A 14,762-nucleotide genomic window follows, 5' to 3' on the forward strand; every position below is an offset into this window, starting at 1 on the left:
GAGGGGTCGTGCTCTGCACTGCTGCTCGTGAGCTTGAAATCTCGAAAGGAGAAGTTAAAGCAGAAAGCCCGGAGTCAAATTTCCTCACAGCAAACGTCGCAAAGGCTTGTGCGGCCCGGAGCCTGCCGTGAGAAGCGGGAAAGGGGAGGAGTAGGCTCCTGTTCTGACCTCGTCCGGCCTGTTCCGTGCCTCTTCCTGATCTCGGAAGGGCTGCGAAAGTACAGCACCGGAGGTCTTGTGTGATAAGAGTTGATGTCTTGCTCAGCAGGATGCCCGTCTGTCAAAAAGGGGACCATACGTTTGGACCCCGGTGTAAACTTGTGAGGAATGAGCTGCTTGGTCCAAATGCTGTGTGATTTGGTGCTGCTGTAAAGTCTTAGAGTTAGAAGCCATTGAGGAAGACACTGTTAGGATACCTGTTCAGGTTAGTATTATATGTACTAGAGTAACACTCAGGATCAGTGATCCTAAGGGTCTTTTTTAACTTAAATGATTCACCAACTCTATGATATGCTTTTAGTAGCATGCAGTAGCATTAAGCTCTGTTATTTGTGCATGGCCTGGGACCCTTCTCATTGTGTTGCATGGGATGGAAGGCAGAGTCCTGGCCTGCCCAGGAACAGTGTCTTGTGCCTCACCCTCTCCAGTGATGCCCTGTCCCACTCAAGGCTCGAAATCTTTTTGAAAAAGTTGAGGTTAGTTTAAGCACAGCTTGTACTTTGTCTTGTTTGTGGAATTGCAGTCCAAACACTGGGTAGTTAGTGGTGGTTTTCATAGAATCATCATAGGATGGCCCAAGCTGGAAGGGACCTTAGAGATCATTTTAATCCAGCCTCCCTGCCACCAGGGACACCACCTTTTGACTAGATCAGGCAACACATGGGGACCGAACGGGAAACACATGGGGACCGAACGGGAAACATATGGGGACCGAACGGGTTTTCCTGTAGTGTGTTCTTTTTCCCAGTTCTCATATTGGTATTTAGTGCTAGAGGTAGGCTCTTGCTCTGGTTAACTTCATTATACAAACTACCCTTATAGTTAGATTCCTCAGATTTCTTTTAGTACCTTGTCTTCAGATAAAACATTTTGTTTCTTGATCAGTTATAATGCACTTAGGGTTCCCCTACAGAATGTAGAGGAGAACCTCTCAAAGTGCTGAGTCTGTTTTATGAGTGAGAACTGTGTGATGCTTTGGTTTTAAACTTTCTTTTAACTTCTCTAAGATTTCTATAACTCATATTCCTTCTCTCTCTCATCTTCTTCATCCTGTTTATGGCATCATTGACAGAGTCAGATATTTCAGTGCTTTCTTTTCAGGGTAACTGGAAGACCAGAAGCAACTCAAATCTGTGACCTGGTAATATATTTTTATTTGTTCCTTACTTTCATCTTTGTTGTTCAGTGAAGTGGAACACTTAACATTTTATGTTACCAAATTACTCAGGCTGATTAAGTTGTTCCCTTTAGAAAACCTGAATTAAAGTGAAAAAAATGAATGCGATTTTTTGTGTGGCTTTGAAGTGTTCTCTACAATGTCTAGCTCAAAAATATAAAGCGTGAGAGGGCAGAAGCAGAAGGAAATAACAAAGTTATTCTTGGGTTTTTTGCATAATGAAAAGTAAATAGTGCTTTAAGTTGTTTTAGTAATGTTAGTGTTGCACGAGATACGAGGTGTTGCACTCTCTTTTGAATGAAGAAATATGTTAATGTTGATTTCTCTTCTTCAGATTGCCAGTGCTTTACTTTTCTTTCAGTCAGAGTGAGGCGCTTCAGCCTAAGTCTACCAAGATGCTTTCAGAATCTAATTGGAGATGTCCAGCATAACTATTGGCATAAAATATTGATGTTTGAAAAAAAAATCAGGGAAAACCTGATGTTGGAACTAGAGGTGCTGCTGTTGTTGCTGTTACACTCGTGTTTTCACTTCCAGTCTGAGAATTCTGATAAATCGAGTGCAGAAAGCGATTCGGAGACTGAAGTGGAACAGGTCTCTGTATATCATAAGCTCCTGGCTACCCTGAAGACTTCTGCTGAGTCTGAGAGTGAGGAAGAGGAGGATGAAAGTGAATCAGAAATGGACAGTGAAGGGTCCCAGGAGACCCAAGAAGCAGATGGAGGTGAAGAAGATAAGAATCATGTGCTAGAGCAGGAAGAAGGTACTTTTTCTTTTTCCTGTGCTTTAGGAAGTGTTGTTTCAGTTAGAAACTTGGAATAGGCCAGAATCTTGGTGTAGAATGGCTCCTTGGCTGGGTACTTGTCTGGCTTGGAGACTCACTTGCTCCGTTGCCGCTATGTGGGTGGGAGCAGCAGCTGCTGAAGTGTTTAGCAGGGGAGAGGGTAGCTGTGTGCTCATTTCCCGGCAGACAGCCTGCTGCTGCTTCCTCAGATGTTGTTTGTGCGGCAGCACAGGGGAAATCCACATGGAGCAGCATACCAGGGGTTCTCACCCACTCAGGGGAGACGCAAGCTGTTCACTCGCACAGCATCTGGCTTGGCTGCTGCCACCGAGGGGAGGGAAAGGTTTGCCTCACAGCAGAGGAAGAAATATGTAAATTGGAAGGAAACCTCCTTCTTTATGATGAGGCATCCTCATTCATGAAGTCTGCGAAGAAATTCCAGGAAGGAGGAGCCAGCTTGTTATTTTCAGTTAATTGAGGTCTTTGGAAACAAAAACTTATATTTGCCAAATAGGCTATTTCCTTCATTTTCTCTAGGGAAACACGTGTTGTATATTATGTGACATCTGGCAAAAGTCTTCTTTACTGTCGAATACAAAGCTCGCTTTTATCTTTTTGGGTAGACTATTGGGAGAAAAAAAATTAGTAACTCGAAGGGACCAACCTAACTGGCAGGAGGTAGCTGCGGGCGGTAACTTTCCTGGGAGAATATAACGCATTTTTCTCTCTAACAATTACCAGCCACAGACACAGCAGAGCAGATGCTTGGCCAGGACCAGGCTGATGGCGCAGATTCCTCTTGTGACCCAAGTCATGGAGTAATTGAGGAGTTTACTGATGTGAAACACGAATCTGAATTTAGCTTGGAAACCAATTTCATGGAAGAGGAGAGTGCAGATTGCAATGCAGATAAGAGAGATGGCAACTCTTCACAAGCCTTTTCAGAAGGTAAAACACAGTATGTTTGTGTTTAGGGATCTGCCTCTAGAGGAGTGTCTGTAAACCTGTGTAAATTATCAAACACCGTAATGATACGCTGTATCACTTCTGAGTTATTAGGTTGCATTATTCCCCCTATTGCTCAGGTGTGAGCTGGTTCAATAAGCGTTGCTTAATGCTGATCAGACGTGTAGCTGAACCTTTTTGTTTTTTGCAGTCCCCTTGAAGTGGGATTTGTGTGTGAGCCGGTAGTCTGAAATATCAGTCACTAGAAATGTGCACGGACGGTGTTACCTGGTTCTGTTGCTTTAATAGTAGTTAAAAAAGCTAGTGTAATATGAAGGGCCCCGCAAGCCTGCACTTCACTACAGAAGATATTCTTGGCACTGACAGCACAGGAGATAATCACAAAGCTGACCTGTGAGGGCATCCTTCACAACTCAGTGGACTTAGAGGTGAGATTCTGGGAAGCCTGAGGCAGCCACAGTAATTTAGACAAATGCTCAGGGCTCTCTGCATTTTGAAGGTTACGCAGAGGAGTCTGACTGCACGGGGATCAGGAAGGTGTGAGGCACCAGCGGAGCACCTGTGTGGTATCTTTTAAGGGAGTAGCCCAAAATCTTAATGCTGTGGTGTGCTGATGGGTGCAATCCAAGCTCCAGTGCTGGAGTCATCCCACCGTGTGTAATACAAATAACTGTGTGCACGGGTGTGTGATCACTCGGCGATATGCCACACGTTGGCACTCGCAGAGCTTCTGTTCGTTATTTCATACTCTGTGGTTTTAATATCAGATGGCGTAGTTTGAGAGAGAGAAATACATTTGTAGCATCCCTAGTGATGCTGGCTTGTCATCTCGGAGCAGCAGCTGACATTAGATCTGGGAGGCAGCCTCGCTGATACATGAGATGTGTGGAAGCATCAAAGGGCCATGTGATAGAAAAAACAGCTCGTTCTTGTTACCATGAGAATATTACTTTGGCTGTCGATGTTGCATTTTAATGAGAGCCATAGCTCTCCAACTGCATGCTAAGTATCCTGACAGCTTTGTTCAGCCTATAAATGATGCGCTACTTTTCTGTGTGTTCCTGTAGCTTGAAGGTGGCTTTATAGTCTATTGCAGAAAACGAGTCACGTAAGATAGGAGAAAGGGCATGAATTCCTACTCTGGTCCCGAGGTCACTAGAATTCCTGAAAATGCTTTGCGTTACTCCCTCTTTTTTAATAACCTGACAAATGCTGGAATCGGTAAAACTCCACTGGAGAGAGCACCTGTATTGCAATTAAATGTTACCCAGTTCATTTACATTGCTGCGAAGATTTTCTCAACAGTGCCACGCATTAGGAAATACCGACTTTTGTGTGGATAACTTGCATGTGGGCTAGATATCTGCTGGCAAGCACTAGCACTCTCTAATTAGTTTTCTTGATGCAGTGAGTGCCGCTGTGCCGCGAGCAGTATCCAGGGCTTGATTTTCAAAATAAGCTTTGCATGTGACTTTGTTGCTACCAGTGCCTTTGAATATAATACGATTTTACAGTTCCTTGCCTCTCCTTTCCAAAAACAAATGCTGATCAGATAAGTCAGACTTTTGCTCACTTTAGGCAATTTTTGCCTCCCTTCCCCAAAACCCGCTTAATCTTTCTCTCCTTCATCACAAACCGTATTCGTATCACTGGCCGAAGGTGCAAAGCCACGGGCAGAGCTGTTTATAAATTAAGAAGGGCAGTAGGTTCCCTTGGGTCTTCACTGTTGACAGTGTGTTTCACCTGCAAGAGATGGATATGTCAGAGCTCAAGGCAGAAAATCGCCACAAGTGTTTTCTACTACATATTGCTTTCCTGTCCAGCATTTGTTTTGTGATTCAAAGTTCTACTATTTCCATAAGTGCTTCCTTCTCTTTTTTTTAAAGCAATCTGTCAAATCTGTTCTCTCTGTTCTTGTAGAGATAATTTGACATACTTTCTCTTATCTCCAAGTGCTCTGAAATAACTAGTTAAAACTATGGTGTTGGCCAGCATGAAAACTGTTCATCTCATTTGCAAATCCGTTTTGAAACTTGATTCCAGTATTAAGTATAATAGTCTCAGGATACTTTTTTGTTGCTGTTATAAATAGATCCATTCAAACAGCACATGGACAAAGAACTTGAAGAAAAGGAAGTAGAAAAGATGTGTTCGCTTCCTAGAACTTCAAGTCAAACCAAGGTAACAGTGTTCTGTAGCCTTTCAGAGTTCCTGAAGGTGTGTGGATTAAAATGATTCTTTTTTTTGTACAAGTGAAGTAGATTCGTGATCATTATCGTTAGCCATTAGCACTGGAATTATCAAGATTTTTTTATGTGTTGCTAAAGTGTTTTCTTCTTCTTTTAATGCTGAGTGAGAGTTGAAGTGTCAAGTGTGCTGTTACGTAGGCATATGGCGACACATCTGAAAAACAGAGCTGTAGAGTTTGATCTGTAGCCCCAAACCCACAGGTTTAGCACCCTTGACACTGAGTAGAGGCAGGACTGGTTTCCAAGTGGTAACAGTGTGATGCTGGGAGTGTGCTCTGCAGCTGAGCTTAAGATAACCTGTACAGTACTTGTGGTGCACTTTCATGTCCTTGCTTCAAGGTGGCCGTGTCTCTATACACATTTACAAGCTGTTAAAGGGGAATTTCGTAGTTAGATTGTTAATCCTGGAAATAGCAGGTGAATTAAAGTGCCAGAAAACCACCTTATTGCTTGAGAGTTTTGGTTTTCAAAATCCTCATTTTTAGGTAAACCTTTGCTTCCTAACTTTTTCACATCCGATTTTGTTTTGGAGAGTTGCCTTGCATTCTGGTCAGCCATATGCTGGGTGACATTCGTTGGAAGGTATCCAGTGGTTAGTCAGTCAGAAAGAAAGCTGTGATTTTTAAATTTTTTTTTCTTTTTTTTTCTTTTTGGGAATATGGTGGCCAAAAATACCAGTGCCACCTGAAGCAATGCATGAAATGTCACCGATTAACTTGGTGTAGCTGCTTTATAGAAATAGGAACAACTTGTATGACAAAAGACTGATAGTTTTTGCCCTCAAAATCAGACATTCAGCAACTGATTCACAATTTCTGGGTTTAGTCCCTAACGAGGCTTTGTTTTTAATTGTTAGACAAAGTGCATACCTCAGTGTGGCTGATCTGTGAGCACAGATGAACTCCAAGGTTCTCATCTTGTCCCTGATTTGTGCCACTGATTTGCTAGGCAGAAATTACATCCTCCTCTTCCTCAGTTTTCTCAGCTGTGAAATGAGAACAATTACAGACACATCACTGCAAAATACATCAAGGTCTGCTGAGCTTAAGTTTACTGTCATTTACCCTGGCAGACTCAAGAAGAGATCGCATGTTGAAAAAAAGGGGTTTGGCTTGTATAATGAAAAGATTATTTCTTGTTTTTCATGAACTTGGATTAGACTGCCAGCTGTGATGCTGTGCTTTTAAGCATACTGAGTTTGGTACATGTGATAACTCTTTGGGTTTTGTTGTTGTTTTTTCCAGTGGCCAAGGCTGGGCCAACTAACCTTTTCTTCCACTTTGGAGAAACATAAAACTTTGAAAGCAGACAAAGAAGTTGATGTGAAACAGCTTTATCTTCACAAGCCTTTAGAATCCACTTGGCCAAAAGTGAATAAACAATTCCTGTGCTCCGTGAACAAGCCAGGTGATACCTCTTTTACCCCGTTACAAAGAGAGCTCTTCTGTATCATGAATACGTACTGGGACTTGTTCTATCCAGAAAGAAATGCTTTAACGAACGGAGAGGAAATCCGGCATGCTTACTGTTTGCACGCCTTGAACCACGTGCTGAAGGCAAATGCCCAGGTGCTCAGCAACAACGCCAAACGGAGACACCAAAAGCCAGGGGCTGACAGCGATGACTACAGGGATCAGGGGCTTACTAGACCCAAGGTAAGAGAGGTTCCCTAACACAGTTCCCCCACCCTGGCAGTCTGGTCAGGCTGTGTAAGCATCCTGGTGGTTGATGCCAAAGTGTTTCTGTTGCTGCTCTCCCAGGTGACGTGTTTCTGGGCACCTGCCTCTCCACATCCCTTTATCATCCCAGGAGGTCATCTGCCATGGCCAGGGCAACCCAAGCCTCCCTGGATTCACAGCAGCCTCTGGTTGATAGCCAGGTGGATGCAGCTAGGGCTAGCCTGCCAGCGGTGCTGCCAACTACCCTGCAAGTGTGTCAAGGCTGGGTTTTGGTGTTTCTGTGTGTCTGGCAAATGTCCTTGGTTTCTGTGGTGACTCCCCAGTTAGGCTCTGCACAGCACTCCAAAATACAAATATCCCATGCAGGAGCCAGCCGTTGACCTTCTCTGTGTATTGTGGGAGCTCTTCCTTGCTTGGGCTTTCAGGGGACCAGGAAAATGTGCTCGGTTTTCAGTTCGCCTGTAGCGGTACCCTGGGTGTGAGAGGGGTAACCAAACTGAGCTGCTGGCCAGTACCTGTTCAGGAGAATGTTGCATCCCAGCGCATCGTCCCACCTTGCTGCATGTCACGGTTGTTTTGTTTGGATTGTTGGGATGCCCCTTGGTGGCAGATCCAAACCAAAAAAATTACTTAATATAGAGTTAACCGTGAGTATTCGTATTTTATGGGTTACTCCATTGTAACTATTGATCTGCGCAGGTACTCATGATAGTGCCCTTCAGGGAATGCGCTTTGCGAATTGTGCATATTTTCATCAGTCTCCTTGAAGTGAATGACAAAAGAAAAATCGATGTAAGTAATAAAAAGCGCTTCAAAGGGGAGTTTGGCTCTGACCCGGAAGAGAAGCCCCCCAACTTGAAAAGACCTGAAGATTATGAAGCCGTCTTTGCTGGCAACATTGATGACCACTTCAGAATTGGTAATGATCTACTGAATAGATGATTTTTAGCTTGTAAATAACTGAGGAGTAACAAACTCTTTCTAAATGTCGAGGAGCTAACAGAGTTGGAAGTTCTGCTGAGACTCTAGGCTCTGTGGTATTCATGCTGGTTTTGCGCTGGCAGCTTGGATTTTTCTGAAAATCTTTCTTGCCTTGCCAGAACTTAAAAAGGGAAGATAAAATACAAAAGTAATGATTTTCATGTCAAGTTCAGAATCACTTAAAATGCAATGATTGCTTTATTGTAGTAGCACTGCCCACACCTCATTTTAACAAGGATAGCCTTGATTGTGCAGTAAAGTCTTTCATGTTATTAAAAAATACTTTTGGGTTTAATTAGCCTATTCATAATGTCTCTCGTAATCATTTATGGGTGGCACAAAATTAAAACTCAGTACTGAGCAAAGCAGTTTTCTGCTGTGCTGCCTGTAGTTTTCGTGAAAGCAAAGGGGTAGCCAGCGAATTTTAAACTATTTCATAATATTGTAATCTCATACTGTTTTAGTAACTTGGTGTGCAGAGAATTAGCTAGTGGCTTGGTTTCTGGAGCTGCCACGGTGAGTAGGCAGCTTCTCTAACTTGGCAGATCAGAGGCTTTTGAAATTATTGCCCCTTGAAAGATAAATTGGCATCCCAAGAGATTTAATGATACAGTGGAAGATGCAAGCAGGTCCCACTCAGTCTTTCTTCTTTCCCCAGTGAGTATCTTTCTAGCTGAGAGCATCTTACTTTCAGTAGCATAATGATTTTCAGTCCTCTCCCATACCACAGTCTGCTTGATCCACTTACTAGGTGTGAAGAAATGCTTAAAGAAACTTTCAATGCTGTTACTTGCAGAAGCAAATCATAGAAGCAGAAAAATTGTTCTTTCTTACTGTGCCTCACACTCTGTTACTTCTGCACAAAAATCTCATTTACAGCACATTTGTTATGCTTTACTAAAACAGCCCTTTCACATTTTTAAACAGAAAAAAAACTTGATGTTGTTAAACTGTGTATGTGCTGTGACAAGTGATATCTTCTTCCTGGAAATTCGACCAATTGTGCCGTTCTTTTTCTTTCCATTTTTATCACTGGGTTGAAATAGATAGCAGGAGGAGTCCCTATTAATATCCATGTGCGATTCTTGCAAGTGCCCTCAGCTGTGCCCGTGGTAGCTGGATGCACACAGGAGAGGGAGCGAAGTTGAAGGGACATCTTTGCTGGGCAGGCTGTAGCGGGTAGTTTAAATACAGTTCGGACTACCTGGATTTTTAAGATCAGCAAACTGTGGGTCTTAGCGATATTGCCATGTAGTTACGACATGGGCAACAAAACACCTTTGATTCCTTGCTTTTTCTTTCTTTTAACGTGAGAGGTTAAGCTCATTCATTGTGTACACCGCAACACAGGGCATGAGAAACGATGCCAGGGAAGGTGCACGACTGGTTGTCCTTTTAGATATCGTCACACAAAGAACTTTTTCGTTTGTGTTCTAGTACAACTCTCCTGGCCCTAAGAATAACGGTAGTTTATAGTCAAGAAGTCCACGCTGAATTTTTTGTGACACGTTGAGGTAACAGTTACTGTAATACATAACAGTGGAGACCGAGGTGTGGGATTTAGGGAGAAAGTAGTTAATCATTTCTGCTTTTTCTTTTTTTTTCCTTAAGTTCTTCAGCCCCCTCATCCTCCTTTTTAGCAGAAAATGGCAAAAGAAAAAAAAAAGTGTTTCAGTTAAAAAGTCTTGCACAGGCTATGGAAGATCTGGGGAAAAAAGTAGCACTGAAAAGGTTTGCTGAACTTCATGAAAATCTGCCAAGTGCTCATCGAATGGGGGTGGGGTGGGTAAGCACTTTTCAGGGAAGGAATTGTTCCAAGCAGATTGGTTTTGTCCAGCTATAATCATCACTATGTGTAAAGGGAGGGAAGATGTAGGAAGTTACAGAGCCTGCTGGAAGAACAGGGTTGCTAACTAACCTTAACTAAAAATGCTGTTGGTTGTTGTCGGACAGGTGTTGCAATTCTTCAAAAGAGCGTGAGACTGTACGCACCATTTTACTCATCGGATATCATCATTGCCTCTCCCCTGGGTATGAGGACTATTATTGGCGCAGAGGGGGAGAAGAAGAGAGATTTTGATTTTCTATCGTCAATAGAAATTCTCATAATTGATCAAGCAGATATCTACCTGATGCAGAACTGGGAACACGTTCTGGTGCGTTTTCCGTATGTATTAGCTTCTGTGTTGTACTGTGTCTTGTTAGTCTGATGTAACTTAGTTCTGGCAGCGAGCAGTATTGCTATTTTTACTGTCTTGATTCCAGACACGTATGCTTGTTCCTTTTCCTCCCTCAACCCTGATATTTTTCTTATGCTAAGAATATTCATTCTACAGATTTTAGTAGTATTCAGCACCTGTTCTCTAGAAATCTTAGTATTTCGTGCTTTAGTGGCATATTTCACCAGAGATATTTTTTTGGACAGTTTTAATTATCTTGCAGGATGAGATAATAATGGTTGTTTTAATCACATCTGGCAGAAAATATGCCAGCTGTCTGACTGCCCAGTGTCTCTAGTCAGATTGCAGCCGTGCGAGGAATCTGTACAACCTAGTTCAGGTTCCTCCAGAAAGCGATAGGAGCTGGTGCTTGTCTCCACTGACTGCAGAGATACTAAGCATTAGTCACGCCCAAAGTTAAATGGTATGAAGATTTCCTGGTACATGTAGTGAAAGTAGAGCTCTTGGGTTGTGGCTGGTGTGCAGCAGTACCCATGCTTCATGGCTTTTGGTTGATAAAAGTTTTCAGGACTGAAAGGTTGGAGTTCTTTTCCCACACGGAAACACCTTTGAGGTGCCTGGGCCTCGCATTTTGACATCATGATGTTACTGTGCCTTTCGAATGAGCCCAGAAGGTGTCTTGTATCCTGGGGAGTCCTGGGAAAGACACACAGGCCTGTGTGATACCCAAGGAGTGAGTCCTGGAGCCCATTTGCTGTATTTTCCTTTGGGAGCCACTGCCCACCATGCGGCAGCAGCAATGCCACTCCTAGGCATCATTCAGTGAGGACAGAATGAGGTGAGTTTCTTCACTGCCACCAAAATTCTTCCTGAATTCTTTCTGATGGAAACCGCACTTGGGCTTCTTTTAGCTCAGAAACCTCGGGCTCCTTGACTTTTAATACAGACAAATAAATCTATTATACTTGCTCTGTGGGAGAAGACTGGAAGCAAAGGTTAGTGTTACTGGTCACTAAAGAGAGGGTAGCTTTCAGTGCTGTGACAGGAAATCAACTAAATTACTCTTGCTGTGGTCAATATATTCCAGACAGTTGTGTCTTGGGAGATCACTACTGTTTTATATTCTGTGCAGTCTCGCTTGTCCCTTCCCATCTTTCTCGCTCCAGTTAAGGCTCTTGCAGTCTGGGTGCAGGGACGTCAGTCAGTAGCGACGTGTTTCCGTCTCTCTGTGCAGCACCTGATGAAGCACATTAACCTGCTGCCTCTGGATTCCCATGGGGTGGACTTTTCCCGAGTGCGAATGCTGAACCTCAATAACTGGTCCAAGTACTACCGCCAGACGCTGCTGTTCAGCGCTCTTCAGGATCCCCAGATTAACTCTGTCTTCAACAAACACTGCTTCAATTACACAGGGCAGGTGAGTTCACAGGTGGGCTGAAAGCCTTCTTTTAAACAGTGACGTCAGGGAGGAAGAGAGGAACAGACAACCCAAAATGTGCAGAATTTCTGTAACTCAGCTGCAGAAAGGATCGGTGGGCCAATCCCTTCCGTTACTGTACTGACTCTCCGTGATGCTGCCTGCTGTGCCAAAGGCATGACAAGCTACTCTTCTTGCACCATTACTTACTTGATCCTTTCCTTTCATGGGCAGCTGTTTCACTTCAGAAATCAGATTTTGTTTTTTCTTAATTTGACACACAAGTTATTGGAGCATTAGTTAAAGGAGCATTTGCCTGTTTCCTCTTCCCCTCCCGACTGTGTAAGCAGCGCAAACTTATACTTTGAAAGAAACAGGTAAAGTAAGAACCTGACTTGTCCGTGTCAAATATATGGAATTCAGGGCATAAGCAGTGGTCATGTAGATGTAACAGAGCTGGAATGTGTATACGTGAATGTGGTTATGTACTGGAGCTTGCATAAGAAGAGCCTTGTGCACTGCTTGCAGGTGTGAGGGAGGGGCAGAAAGCTGGCTGGAGCGTGGCTGCCTTTGAAACGCTGCTTCCCTCAACGCCCTCCTTTCTTCTTGCAGGTGGCCGTCCGCAACATACCCCTCAGCGGCTCCATTAGCCACGTTGTGGTCCAGCTTCCTCATGTTTTTCGGAGGCTAGAAGCTGAAAATTCAACTTCTGTAATAGACACGAGGTACTCTGTGCTCCAGACTATTTTGCTGTGCCTTAAAGACGGCAATTTCAAATTTGATTCCTGCAGATTGCAACGTACTTTTACCACAGAAGGATGCCTTCGTTAGTCTTCAGATGCAGGCTGGGCTCTGCACAGGGGGAGGGGGATGCTCAGCTCCTTGTGAAAAGCATGGGAGAATAAATTCTGGGAAAGGAATACCAGTCTGTAGCATAACAGTGTAGTACTGATGAAGCCTTTTATCTTTTACACGTGTAGAAAAAGAAGGAAAAATGTAGTCAAAATCTTCTGTTGTCTGATGATATTCCTGTTTGAGGTTATATCAGTATTGGAAAGTTAAATGTTAACTTTGGTTAAAACGCATTTGTTTTCTTAACTGAGGTTTCAGTTTTTCATCGACAAAGTTTTGCCCGAGTACCGTGATGCCATCATGTCACACACGCTCATTTATGTTCCATCGTATTTTGACTACGTGCGTCTTCGAAATTACTTCAAGAAAGAGGATCTGAATTTTACTCACATTTGTGAATACACCAAAAAGGCTGGTGTCTGCAGAGCAAGACGGTTCTTCCTCAAGGGCGAGAAGCAGTTCTTATTGTTCACTGAGCGCTTCCACTTCTACAAAAGGTAAATTGTGGACCAAGTTTTCCTCTGAGTTGCATGTCTGCTGCTTTGGAAGTAGGGTCTGACCTTAATCATAGGTGAGCTATATCATTTTTCGAATCTGATGGACTGAGGACTTCTTTGAAGTAACAGCTTTTCAGTTTACTTTAGAATTTTTGCATGTTGTCAGCTGTCCCTTGCAGAGACTCAAATACTTTGGTATGCACAGGGCTTTGTTTAGGAACATAAGTGCTGCCAAGTTCCTCTGATGTCTGGACAGGATGATATAGCCTGCAAAATGCGATTTGTTGTGCCTTCTATTTGTATTCATCTGTGCCACAACAATTACATAAAATTCTGGGAGAGGATGTGTAATTGGTTCAATAATGCAATACAGCAAGCTGAGGCCACCTGGAAAATTTGCTGTGTCCTGACTGGAGCTGTTTAGAAGTTCCTAATGGAACAGTTTTCTCTAATAGAAGAAGATGTTCTGGCAAATAGAAAAGGCTCAGGTCTGATCAGGATTCAGCGCCTTAAAATCCAACGGAAGAGTTTGAATGCTGCAGAGATTGGTGGTGGCCTGTGCTTCAGAGGAAGTCATCGTATCCCGCAGTGTTAGAAATTCCCTCCCTTAAATTCCACGTCTATGTTTAGTCTTCAGTCTACGACACGGGGTTTCTAGAGTTGAGCTAAAACTGACACGCGTTGAAGTTGAATGGAAATTGGCCAAACTGATACAGGATTGATGTTTTAACATGCACATTCTGTAAAAATTGGCAACAAGGTTACTTTTTTTGTTGTCTTTTCCTACTACAGGTATGTGATCAAAGGCATTAGGAACCTCATTTTCTATGAGCTACCAACATACTCCCATTTCTACAGCGAGATTTGTAATATGATGAAGGCCACAGACAACGGAGTGGATGCTACCTGGACCTGTACTGTGCTCTACTCCAAGTATGATGCTCAGAAACTGGCTGCAGTGGTTGGCATAGATCGCACAGCTCAGATGCTACAGTCCAAGAAAAATGTGCACCTCTTCATTACAGGGGAAAATGAATAAGTGATATTGCAGACTCAGCGATTGGATGGACCTGCATTTTGCTCCCAATGCACTTTCTGATGTTGCTTTTTTAAAAAGTATTAAACTGTACTACTTTCTATTAAATATGCTGTTGAATTCGTTCATTTAGTATTAAATTTTATATTTCAGTACTCTGTCCAACAAGAAACAAAGGATGTCATACAAGAAAGCGAGAGTAGAGGAGGTACCTTCTGTATAGAAACAAAATCAATCCAGAACTATTCCTGTACGTTGAAAAACTCACTGGTCGGTAAAGATTGATGCTGTCGTAAATAACTTTTGACTGGAGTGCTTCATTTTGAGACATAGCAAACTTGCCACCTTTTATCAAAGGCAACTTTTTTCCTTTAATCTAGGGGAAGAAATGTGCCCAAGTATTTAATGCCGTCCCTGGTCTGTGAGCCCTGCGTAAGGGAGGCGTGGGCGAAGCCTCTTCAACACAAGCGTTATTGCTGAATGAGAGTTGAACTTGCTTCTGCTTGACGCTTGTGAGAATTTGTTAATCATCTAGGGTAGGAGCTATGGGTTTGCATTTTTTCCTGGAGCGACCTAAATATCTTTGCTTCCTATTCACAACAGCCCCTTTGGCTGGTCAGTTTTAGCAGGGGTAAGTTCTTTTTTCCGAAGGAAGAGAGAATTGAAGTTGGCGGGCATACAAGCCTGGGCCTGCCTTGGAGTACAGAGCTGGGCGGTCTCGTGTC

The 14,762-nt window shown here is 43.2% G+C and overlaps 1 protein-coding gene across 1 annotated transcript; it reads left to right on the forward strand.

Moving 5' to 3' along the window:
- Nucleotides 1-1,320: 1,320 nt before the first annotated feature.
- On the forward strand, nt 1,321-14,324 carry DIEXF (digestive organ expansion factor homolog (zebrafish); the record flags this gene model as incomplete). Its single annotated transcript, XM_009874491.1, has 12 exons — nt 1,321-1,360; nt 1,934-2,159; nt 2,390-2,398; nt 2,922-3,128; nt 5,239-5,327; nt 6,640-7,050; nt 7,774-7,993; nt 10,009-10,211; nt 11,470-11,652; nt 12,265-12,377; nt 12,756-13,001; nt 13,794-14,324. Coding segments are annotated over 12 exons (2,194 nt in total), but the record flags the coding sequence as incomplete, so codon positions are not given.
- Nucleotides 14,325-14,762: the final 438 nt, after the last annotated feature.

Source organism: Apaloderma vittatum, unplaced genomic scaffold, assembly GCF_000703405.1.
Source record: "Apaloderma vittatum isolate BGI_N311 unplaced genomic scaffold, ASM70340v1 scaffold29648, whole genome shotgun sequence".
NCBI lineage: Eukaryota > Metazoa > Chordata > Aves > Trogoniformes > Trogonidae > Apaloderma > Apaloderma vittatum.